Here is a 12,251-nt window from a genome sequence, read left to right on the forward strand (position 1 = left end):
ACTAATAGACAAGAAAGAGCAACTGTTCCTTCATTTAACCGGAAAACACTTATTGCTTAGTCCTTTTTTACTTAAATTATCTATTACAAAGAAATTTACCATTTTGCAGGTTATTGGAATAGGTCTTACCACCAATATGTAGCTCCTGTGTACAAACTTTGTGAATGGTTCTCTCAACCTACACTATCAGTTTTTTGCCTTGCCCAGTATAATTATGTCATCTTTTGAAAAACCACATATTCCTCATAAATGGATCAATGTTATTGCAACTTGCAAAAGCAAAATATTGCTATGTGATCAATACAATGAAGACTTAATCTTAGTTAAATTTTTTGCCATCTCCTTTAAGCTCATGAAAGGGAATCTTCCTTTAGTAATTGTCTTAGTTTTGATGACTAGGAAGTTCCATTACAACTATGAAAAAAGAGAACTTTTGGGAAACATCCCACATTGTTTTGCCTAGACAACTGAAACTAATAGGGTTCAAAAAAGTTCCATTTGAGATGACCCTAAATGTATCCTACTCAATTGGCCCATTAACACTAGTCAAAAACATAAGCACATGGATATTTCATAAGTTTTTGCTAATCACAACTAAGCTTAATTATCTTTGTCTTGTCAAAGCAATGAATGATGATGACAGAAACATGAGTGTCACTATCATGACTTTGCTTACCATATATGGAAGCTTAAGATCTCAACAACAATCATTATAAGTTAAAAAACCACTATTCATTCCCCCATTAACCCCCAGGGACCAGGGTTATTAATATATTAGGTTTGAAGCATCTAAGCGTCTTAAAAAGAGCTCTAGCCTTTTGATGTTTGTAAAGTTGAAAATGAGAGGAAGGTCCAAATAACAGTGGAATTTGACTTCAAGAAGAAGGCAACATAATAAGAAGTTAAAAAAAAAAAAAAAAAAACCAATTAAGTCCCTCAGCAAAAGCCTTAAACCCTTTAAACCCCATCAATTATCAAAAGCTTTGTCTGGTTGAAATGCTCCCCTTGTACCCCATCCTTGCATAATTACTTTTCTGCTTTTGCTTTATAGTGGGAAATGATAGTCAACTTTATTGCCATACATACATCATTACTTTTAATTTTGGGAGAGAGTTTATGCCCCTAAATGGACTGTTTGAGATTCTAATGGAGGTTGCTGTCAGGGTTGAGTCTACTCAATCAGTGTGAATTAGAAGTAGTGGCAAGCTCTCATTGGCTCATGCTTAACAGATTGCGATTAAAGGTGTCTAATCAAATCCACAAAGGGAGAACATGCAAGAAAACTGGTGCTAACACTTTAATATCTAATCCATCACCCTTTGGCCAAGTAGATGGTCACTCTATAATTCAATTCCTTCACACACAACAACCCAAAATTTTGTGTGTCCCAAAACTACCCTTGACATACCATTTCCCATCATCTTCTAGTGTTGACTTAGTTATTGACCTTAATCAGAGGGCTTATTGATCATGCCATTGTTTCCTTTTTCTATACTATTTACATGCTATTCTTTTAGATATTTTCTTTCCAACAAAGTCACAACTTTGTTCGATTACTCAATACTCAATTAAAAACTTAATTCTGGCAATGCCATCATTAGTACTGACAAAAAGTTTGCCCTGTTAAATGAACTTAAGGTGAGTGATAGAGATACAAACAACACAATTTCTCAAACAGATTATGTTAGAATTGTGGAAAAATATTTAGTATATTGCTCAATGAATACCACTGTACAGAAGAGGCCTATCCTATTACCTATATATAGACAGGAAAATTTACCTAGTAGTACTAGTAGTAAAATTTAGTACAGTAGGAGTATAATACTAGTAGTAAAATTTGGTACAGTAGTACAGTGGACCTAAGAGTGGACTTGGCCTGATAACACTAACGAATGTGTTTCATGCCAATACTGCAATTTGAATTATTTGCAATGCCTTTACAGGCCCTGTTGTTTTCCTTTTGTTTCCTGCTACAGTGCTTACTGCTAAGCATAGAAGAAGGATCATGACATGGGTTGCTTCATTGATTTTCAATTTCATCATCATCAAACAGACATAAGTATTGGCTTATGTACTCAAGTCAGCAGGACTAAAGTTTTGAATCTATATTTAACAAAACTAAAGCTTTACTATTGCATCACAAGAACGAACTGTAAAACAATATCTATAAATCTGTGGAATAGTACATCATTCAGAGGTGTAGACCTCTCAAAATCTGACAATGGAAAGCCTGTAGACCTCCCAGCACTAGTCCTTCTAATTCTATATCAAAATTCCAGTTCATGCAGGCCTAAGTAATTAACGAACTTTGCTAGCTTTAGAAATAATTTTTCTGTCACTAGCTAGAATGGTTGTAACATTTTCTCCTTTGCAAAATTCTTTCTATACTATAGTCTATAGCTCTAGTTTCATCATACAATGTGATTTCTTGAGTTGCCTTTATAGTATATAAGATTGTGTTCCAGAATCTTGATTAAGGCATAAATTCCTACCACCGAGGTGGTGTGGTCTAGTGGTGTTAGGTGATGCACAAAGATGCACCAAGGATGAGGTCCCATGCTCGAGTCCGAATATGGACTTGCGTGGGGTTGCCTACCTTGGTAGACTAGGATCACTAGTGTCTCTCGTGGGGCTGGAAAGATATGGCTCACCGTGTCTCTCTGCACCCTAGCAGGGCCTGGATCCAGCGGGTAAGGTGCTACTATAGTCACGCCCAGGTAGAATTGCCACGTTGGTCATCCCCTACCCATTTTTTGATTATCAAAAAAAAAAAAAGATTAAGGCATAAATTCCATTTCCTGTACCTAATTGGATGTTATGTGATCTAAAGCAAACCCAACGCCTCTAGCTGTTAAATTCTTTAAACCCGGTTTTATATTGTGGAAGATTCAGTGTTGGGCCTTAGTATTCAAAATATATCAATTTTCAAGGAGAGATGGGCTTTGAACAGTATAATAAATAAGTAAATGGGCTGGGCCTGATGAGTTCGGCAATGAATTAGAAAACAGACTGACGCTTACTCTCTCTTTCCCTGTGTGCTATTATTGCCATTGTCCTTGCCATTGCCTATGCCTTTGCATCTCTTTGGGTCTCCTTAAGTCATTCTTCTAATCTTCTCTCTGGGTAAACTCTCTCTCTCTCTCTCTCTCTCTCTCTCTCTCTTTCACTTTGTTTTGCTATTAGGTTTTTATCTTATTATAGATTCAATAACCTAATCTCATTTCCTGGGAATTTTATATGTTTTTTAATATAACTCTTTTGGTTGAGTTGCCAGTGCACACCACCTGTTCGACTCAATGCCTCACTGACACCTGGGCTAATGGGAACTCCCATTTTATTTTCTGGGTACGTCCCAAAACGCTCTGTTACACTAAAAGCAAACACTCTTTATTGCGTTTCACAGCAATAAAGAATGTGAGATGAGAACCTGGATAGCAAAAACCCAATTGTTTCTAGATAGTAATGTTAAAAAGGCTTAAGACTTCAAGTTCTTTTGCATTAGTTGAAATGTACACTCACATCCGTGCGTGTTTTTTAGGCTTCAAAGAACTGAACTTTTTATTGTCCAAAATGGAGGTTGAGCTACTCAATATAGGTCTAGAAGTGAAACTTGAAGTAGTCCACAAGGTGAAACCAAACAATCAGAGACACATTCATAGATATAATTTTTTTATTTATCCAAAAAAAAAAAAAAAAAAAACCAGCTTCATAAGTTCAGAATCAAGAACCCAATCACAGTAACACTAATTTCTCTGTTTCTTTTGTGTGAATTTGCATGAATCCTTTTTCCTTTCTAATCAATGAGTTTGGATCATTGGGAAGCAAAATATTAATATAATAACAACGCTTTTAAACAGACATTTTTGATAAGTATACATATATCTTGGTAGTTGCTAAGCAGGTTAGCTAACGCTTTACTTTTTGGGAATTCTACTTGTTCCAATCTGTGCCTGAAAACAAGGACTTTAGTTTGTGTGGTTGATGCTTCAAAGTTTCCAGACTCTAAATGTTTTTGAAAATATGAAAGAATAATACCTCTGTTTTTTGATTTCCTGCCAAAAAATTCTGTGTGAAGAAGTGCATTCTGCTCAAGAGTGGCTAATATCATCTTATACAAAAGCTATGACAGAAACATATGCAGAAATTAGGCCTTCAATTCTCCTATCTCACTTTCTAAGAAGTTAACTCTTTCCTTCATTTGTTCAATCTATTTTGTAGCAGTTTCATGTTAATGACTCTCACAAACTCCAACAATCTCTTGCACCTTTTTTTCAAGCAGAACTTCACAATAGGCAGAAATCTTGAGATCAAAATAAAATGTTGCTGCCGTAGCATATCATAATGTCATAGTAATAGTTTTTATTTATTATTTATGCATGTTTGTTGCCTTCTTGTTACTACAACACTTAAATTTATTTCTGCTTTGATGCTCCCACATTAAGCAAAGATGAGCTTCAATAAAATGGACTTGTACCGATGAAAAAAGAATGGACTTGTCATTGGAATATTCTATGTATACAACAATTGTTTTAAGAAGAATAAAGGAAAGATATCACATTTATCGAAAAAAAGACATCACATTTTCTCCATCACAGCTTAGTGAAGTGCAGTTCCTACATTCTACCAATTCATGGATGTGATTTATTTTAATATAATTCTTTTTAATGGGTTTTTTTTTAATTTATTTTATTTTATACAGTAACGAACATACTGTAAGAAGGATTTATACTATTCTTTCTTTCATGGCTACTGTAAGAAGGATTTATACTATTCTTTCTTTCATGGCTAGGTTTATGCTTTTGGGAGGAAGTGTTGGAGCCCATTATAGTGCTCTGTGTATGCCTTCTCTTTGATTGGGACAAATGTTTGCCCCTTGGGTTTCCATGGTGCAGTAGTACTCTTCCTCAGAATACAAAAGAGTGAAGCATGATAACCACTTCAAGGCACCTCAAGCACTACATTTTCCTATGCAACCCAACAAAATCTCCTTTGCTAATTCCTCAGTTTTCCATCATTCAAAGCAGGCTTCACATTTGCTATGTAAGTGAATGAAACTATCAAGTTCCCATTCTTGAATTTGTTTTTCATGGTTTTGATTTTTCTGTGGTGTGGGACCATTAGGGTGAAATTAATGTACATGCTACTCTACTGGTACAAACAAAATGCAAGTGTGTTTTGGATTGTTTGGAATACGTCATTTCTTATAACAATCAAACTAAGACTGTATTCATTGGTTTTAGTTAGAGTTCATTCTCATTTTGAAGTATAAAAGAAACCCACAAAGAAAGTGTAGAATTTGATTCAATGAGAAACATACCTATATCTGAAAAGTAAAGAAAAGTTTTAAGAATTTAATAAAATGGTACATGAAAATATATTGACATAAAAAAAAATTCATAGTAGAAGTGTTATATCATTTTGAAGAATATTATAAACAAAAATTATAGTGGAATTAGAAAATGTTATGTTACTAGTTAGGTGTATACAAAGCCAAGGATCTAAACTCTTAAGATAGATATGTGAGATAGAGAAATGACAAGCAGAAAGAACTGTCCACAAATATTGAAATCAACTCCAAAACTATTATGTCTATTTATAGATGCTCAATGTCCCATTGGCCTTTTACAACTGCAACTTTTAATGGCCATTGGAAGATCTGTTACATGCAAATCTGTATCTTGCCGCATATCGAATATTTTATAAAAAATGTTTATGCTCAAGTAATCCTTTTTATTTTTTTTTTAAGTTTTGTTTTCCTCCTTTGTAATAGTTTACCCTGCTTCTAATACAGAACTGTATCGCATCCATCACAGTAGGTTTCCCTTTGCCGTTCTTCACCATTATAAGGAATTTCATAGGCAAGTGTCAGTTTCCTGCAACACAGGCCTCTCCTAATAAAGAGGAAGTGACAGATGAAGCCTTAAATCAAATTCTTACTTCTGTAGAAAATGCTTCAAGGCCCAATACGAAAATTTGTACTGCTTATGTTGACAAGCTTTGTAGAGCTGGAAATCTTTCTGCTGCTGCTAGATTACTTCAATCATTACATCATAAACACATCTTCCTTAGCCCTAAAGCATATAATCTCTTATTGAGGGCAGTGAGTGAAAAGCATGACATTGACCTTTTGTGTCAAGTTTTCAAAGATTTATTAATATCTAATGGAGTCTTGAGTTCGACGTGTTATGCTGATGTTGCCAAGGCTTTTACAAAAACAGATGATGGTGTACAGCTACTCAGATTCATCAAAAAAGTGTCAGCACTGACCTCTCCTAGTGCAACAGTTGTAAACAGAATCATCTTTGCCTTTGCTAAATGTGGGCAGGTTGATAAGGCCCTTTTAATATATGATCAGTTTAAGAGTCTAAGTTGTAAACCTGACTTATTCACATATAATACCATTTTGGATATCTTGGGTCGTGCTGGACGCACAGATGAAATGCTTCACGAATTTGCCTCCATGAAAGAAGCTGGCATTGCCCCAGACATTGTTTCTTATAATACATTATTAAATAACTTGAAGAAGGTAGGGAGACTAGATTTATGCCTAGTATATTTCAAAGAAATGGGTGAGAATGGGATTGAACCAGATTTGCTTACTTATACTGCATTGATTGAGAGCTTTGGTAGATCAGGTAACATTGAGGAATCTATAAGACTCTTCAATGAGATGAAGATGAGGCGGATCCGTCCTTCAATCTATATTTATCGATCGCTAGTCAGTCAGTTAAAGAAGATGGGGAAGGTGGATTTGGCATTGAAATATTTGGAGGAATTGAATTCAAGTCATTCAGATCTTGCTGGTCCAAACGATTTCAAAAGAAAAAAAAGGTAGTTGAAGGCTCAGAGGGCTTCAAGGTCTCTGTGTTCATTGTTTGGTTCTGCTGAGATATGTTGTGGAGGATTCTTGTGTTGCAGTTGATATTGGTATGTAATACTGCTCTCTGTTTTCTTTTAAAAATGGTGCTAAGTTAGTCCTTTAACCAATTATGCTTTTCATTTCTCTCGGGTTTGTTCCAAGACCCAGAACCCCAAACTTAGATGCTTAGGCATTTCTCTGTTCTGAGTACATTTGAATCATTCTCATTAGCACCATCTTAATGATGAAATACATGTGAATAGACCAAGAGCCTTGTTGCTCAAGGCACTTCTTGGTGTTTGCAACGAAGATGTCTAGGGTCAAATCTACATTGCCCGAACTTTTTATTTTTTTTCTTTGAAAAATAAAAATGAAAATTGACGAAATACATGTGAATAGTTCAACTGTAAAATAGGCACTTATCATTCGGAGTGGACTTGTTTAAATGAAATGCAAAATAAGGTGATTAAAAGTTTAACAAATAACACTATATTAATGATTCAGTATTTCCTTGTTGTGATAGGTACCCTGAAAAATGTTTAGAGATGTGCATGTGCAGCTTGCTTGTTCATCTGACTAGCTTGTGTGGAACTTTTGTGTAATCTGAGGTTGCTAATTTGAAGTCTAGTTGCAACTTCTTGGCATGCTGCTAAATGTTTGATAACATCTGGAGAGGTTTAGCTGCCACCTTTGATTCAAGGTTTAAGGGCGAGCATGTGCTGTATGAGGATCTGGTTACAAAGTTATTGCCTTTGCAAAGACTTTCTCAGATGAACAGTTGTGGATGAAATCATTTTCAAGGTTTTGAAGCTAGGTGCTCATTGAATAAATGGCCATTTAGCAGGTGATTGGCCACTAGTGTGTTGGTTTGGTGGTCATTGTCATAAAATGGGCTCTGTGCTACAAATTGTACCATCTAAACTAAGAAAGCTGTAGCAGGCAACGCTTTAAGCTGTAGCGACTGTTCCAACTGTTGGTCTGATAACCTTGTTCAAGTATCTGGTGAACTTTGAGTTTGAGCCATGACGAAGTGTATAATGGGTAGCGTCTAGATTGGCTTGTTCAATTGTAAACCTAAGTAATGCTATAACTTCCCTTTCTTTGTATTATAGAATTTCCTCAAGCTATCATACTGGTTGTTGTAGGCCTCATAAAAGGCTTGTAAGTCACCAACATGGAGATATGGAACTTCAGGCTCCAACTACCTAGCTATTGACTTCCATGTGAATTGTAATAGGTCTCATAACAGGCTTTGTTACAAGAGAGTGATCCTAGAAGATGTAAGTTCTATTTTATTCCCTTGGTTATTCAATTAAATTTCACTGGTATAAAAAGTGATACTTTTTAATTTTTATTGTGTAGTATCGGTTTGTAATGCTAAAGCAAAATTGGGCCTGAAAAGAATCAATCCATAGTGGGACAAGTCTAGTGCACGAGGCATGTGAAAATGTTAGATATTAGGTCCAAGCCCATGTGAGCCCAATACCTGTTGTACAGACTACAGATCATTGGATTTGTCTGTGTAAAATTTTTCGGCTATTTTACCATAAAAATCAACTTTTTTTTATTTATTTTTTTATTTTACACAACTATTTTTTCAAAACACTTGTATCAGATTATTTATTTTATATTTTAATTAAATATTCATTCTTTGTTCATTTTTTTTATTGTTTTCTATAACGTGATTTGTGAGTTAATATAAAAATATAGGATATAAAAATATAGGGTAACAATTAAATAATAGAATAGAAAGTTACAGAAGAACATTTATATCAATCTATGTATAATAGAAAAAAAAAGTGTAGAATTTACATAATTTTGCCTAAAAATAATTTACATTAATTCGTATATAATTTTGTAAATTTATAAGTTTACTATTAGCCTCTAAGCATGTGCTCACGCGCGTGCTCAGAAATTTTTTTATTTTTTGAGTAAAATTTAATAATTTGCATAAATTATAATTTTAGATTAATATATTTTTCAATCACAAAAAAAAAACCTAAAGGTGTGATGAAAAATTTATTTCACCCACAAACACTTAACACTCTTCACAAATGCAGTTCTTAACACAAAAAAAAAGAAAAAAAAGAAAGAAAATGAAGAACACCCAAATGCATGAGTTTTTTTTTTTAAATTCAAAACAAAGATATTTGAATAAAATTATTGACATGAATCAAAATAAAATGATGGGGAAATTCCTTTTTGAGTGGCTTCCTCTGACATGTAGACACCTATTACTATTGTTCCTTTGAGAATGAAAAGTAGGGACTTAAGGATGGAGATGGGAAATATTTTCATTTTTATGGAAGGGATGAGAAGTAATTTGATAACATTAATGATAATGGGGAGATTTAAATTTGTTAGTTAGAAGTTTGGAGTTGCGTGTGACAAAGATGTAGTTGTACTTTGCAATAACTGTAGAAGTTTGGAGTTGTAGTTTTTCTTGACCCTCAGCCAGAGGTGTCCTTACTTTTGAATTTAGATTTGGCTAAAACTTTGTATGATCGCAGCATTGATGCTTCTGTTTTCTTTGCTTAGTTGCTTTTAATAAAACAAGACCTCACGCACTCCCACATGAGATCTCTACTTATATATATATATATATATATATATATATATATATATATATATTCATGATTATTTCTTTATAATTTCTAATCACTAATCAGCATGAGTCTCAAAAAACTTTGTGATAGGACTTTATCATACGTACAAAATAAGTATAGATTTTTTTTTATCTTTATTTTTTTAAAAAAAAGATATTGCTATTGTGTTCATCCTTATAAGAATTTAAGCATAGATTAAATTTTTATTATTTTTGACAATTTTTCTTTGATTCCTTTATAATTTATATATTGTGTTAGTTTAAATGAATTTTTTCTCAAGTTTTCAGAGGATGAACTATAAGTCTTGTACATGAAACAAATAGAGATAGGAAATTAAGAATATGGTCCATTTTGGTCGGCCTTAGCTTGATTTGTCTAGACATCAATTTTCTCTCTTGCCAAAAGTCCGACTTATTTTAGGTGGAAGTTTTCTTGATTATTACTTGTATACAAAATTCCAGAAACATTAAATTGGAATAGGTCTCTTACTAACCTAACCAATTGGAATTAGATGAAATTTCTTCCCATCCACACTAAATGTTGTGTACACTCTAAATTTTTTCTGCATTTCATAATGATACGTTGTTGATAGGTATCATCCAAGTCCAACATGATTGAGAGTTGTAATTGAGACTAAGGCCCAAAAGTTTTACTATTCAATACTTTGCGAGAAAAATTAAACACTTATTTGATGTAACAGGAGACTATGAAATTTGACATTGTATACATTGGGATTTGTTCTCGATGTTGTAAAATTGCTGTAGGTACTAAAAACTCTAGTTTGATTAGTTGGCAATTCATGTTCTTTAATCGTGAAAAGTCTACAATGGAAAACTTTTGTGTTCCTACAACAAATGTTTTGGAGAGAAAATTGTTAGCCTCCTCATCCCATTGGGACCCTTTTATTTATACAAAGGAAAAATGGTCCAATATTCCTAAGTGTGACTTAGTTACATGGAATTTTTGTGCAAATGTGCCTAAATTTCTTTTAAAAATTTAGTTATAATTTTAAACTCTAATTTGGTGATTTTTATATGATTTCATGTGTTTTTAAATAATCTAAATGTTATTTCAGTTTGTGCAAATTATAGAACATCGAATCAGTAATTTAGCAACATAGGCATAGGAGAAGGCATGTAGTGGTTTAGGAAGAGTAGACATTTAGTTATAAGGGAATATGAGTAGGCATAAACATAAGAAAACCTTAGGATGGAGGAATAAGGAAAACAAAGAGTTTTTGATGATTAACACCCCTCTATCTTATCCATTAGTCTTCTTTATTACTAATTAAAATATGTTGAGTTATTAAATAACTGATGTGGCATTTGTAATAAATTAAAAATGATGTATTTTATTTCAAAAAAAAATCAATTATCTTTTCAAAGAGAATGCCACTTGGCAAAACTTCGTGCTTTCCCACGTGAAATCTCTGCTTTTATATATATATTGATTACAGTTTACCCAAAAAAAAGGTGTGTTTAAACACCCACATTTATCAGTACCTATGTTAGTTTTTTTAATCAATACATGTGTTAGTTTTTTTTTAATAACTATCAGTACGTGGGGTTTCTTTAAAATAATAATAAAGTATTTAAAAAAATAAACGTATAGTTGCTTTGAAAAAGTGGGATAGAGGGGGAGTGTTTTTATTTTGTAGGCAATATTTTAGTGCAAGTTAGACATGTATTTCACAAAATTATCCTTTAGTTTTATCTCTACTTAAACCTAAAGAAATAGGTGTATTTTGGAACAAAAAAAAAAAATCTGGTCCAAATAAGGGAGGGGAAGCTCCTTCAATGGTAGTATCTATACTACTATTTAAGGGGCTTCCTATGTTTTGACAAGATTTTTTTAATTCCAAAATACCCCTACAGCATACATTTAAGTAGTGGCAAAACTTGAGAATAACACTGTAAAAATATATCACTAACTCTCACTTAAAATATTTATAAGATCACTCTTCCACTGACCAACTTCTTCGAAGTAACTTCTTCGAAGCAATTATACTTGTAATATGTAAATTTTTACTAACACACTTTTCACATAATATTCAGTATTTTTCTGACTCTTCTAACAAGGCAAACCTATTCCTTGGGGATGTGCGTCTTGTTCAACTTTGGTCTCTGTTTAAGAAAACATCCTAGGAACATGTACAGTATACAGAGTATTAAACATGAAGCTAACTAGTCAGTGCCTATACAGTAGAGTCACAATTTGGTGGTCCCCTGGCTCTGTTATTTGAAAGTGACTTTACTTAGAACCGCTAAGTGGTGTATAAAGGAACCAGCTAGATTTTCGGCAAAAATAAAGTCATAAAATTGATACTAACATGCTTGGCTACTTTCTAAGAACTTTTTTATCAAATGGCCTCTTGTGGGGATAAATGATTCGTTTTTGTGAAAATGATTATAACTTTTGCAGCTAGAAATAAAAATGAACTATACACGGATGAAATTTCCATTTTCATTATGAGAGAGGGGAATTCGACTTCAAATTCTCGTTATTAGAAAAATCAAATTATACCATTAAGCTACAAGGACTTAACATGTTCAAACAACTGGCATGATATATTATGAGAAAATTCAAAGGACCACTATTCAATTACAATGTACCAAGTAGAATTGAAAAAAAAAAAAACTATAGGAAGAAAAGGCTGTTCTAAGAAACTTTATCACAATTTTATGGAGTGTACTTTTATTACATGAAAGAGCATAATGAAAAGGCCATTGTAATAGTTCTACTTTTAGAATTTCTTCAAAATGAAAAGATAATTTCATGCCTTAGGT

At 33.2% G+C, this 12,251-nt stretch overlaps 1 protein-coding gene across 4 annotated transcripts; it reads left to right on the forward strand.

Moving 5' to 3' along the window:
* Positions 1–3,042: 3,042 nt before the first annotated feature.
* Positions 3,043–8,359, forward strand: LOC142626947 (uncharacterized). 4 transcript variants are annotated; one of them, XM_075800695.1, is made up of 5 exons: positions 3,068–3,123; positions 3,275–3,345; positions 4,790–5,040; positions 5,792–6,927; positions 7,383–8,207. In XM_075800695.1, the coding sequence occupies exons 3-4, from the start codon at positions 4,927–4,929 to the stop codon at positions 6,833–6,835; spliced, it is 1,158 nt and encodes a 385-aa protein (XP_075656810.1). In that variant the 5' UTR covers positions 3,068–3,123; positions 3,275–3,345; positions 4,790–4,926; the 3' UTR covers positions 6,836–6,927; positions 7,383–8,207. The 4 variants fall into 4 exon arrangements, with proteins under 4 accessions (XP_075656811.1, XP_075656810.1, XP_075656809.1 ...); XM_075800694.1 differs by lacking the exon at positions 3,068–3,123 and adding an exon at positions 8,222–8,359 and having other exon boundaries at positions 3,146–3,345; positions 7,383–8,139; XM_075800696.1 differs by lacking the exon at positions 3,275–3,345 and having other exon boundaries at positions 3,043–3,123.
* The last annotated feature ends 3,892 nt before the right edge of the window (positions 8,360–12,251 follow it).

The sequence above is a fragment of the Castanea sativa genome, chromosome 3 (assembly GCF_040712315.1).
Source record: "Castanea sativa cultivar Marrone di Chiusa Pesio chromosome 3, ASM4071231v1".
In the NCBI taxonomy this organism is placed as follows: Eukaryota; Viridiplantae; Streptophyta; class Magnoliopsida; order Fagales; family Fagaceae; genus Castanea; species Castanea sativa.

Excerpts from the sequence above, each read along its gene's own strand:
- LOC142626947 (XM_075800696.1), top strand. The coding sequence starts at position 4,927 with ATGATAACCACTTCAAGGCACCTCAAGCACTACATTTTCCTATGCAAC. Across the intron at positions 5,041-5,791 it reads GCAGGCTTCACATTTGCTAT|AACTGTATCGCATCCATCAC; the intron begins GTAAGTGAATGA and ends CTTCTAATACAG.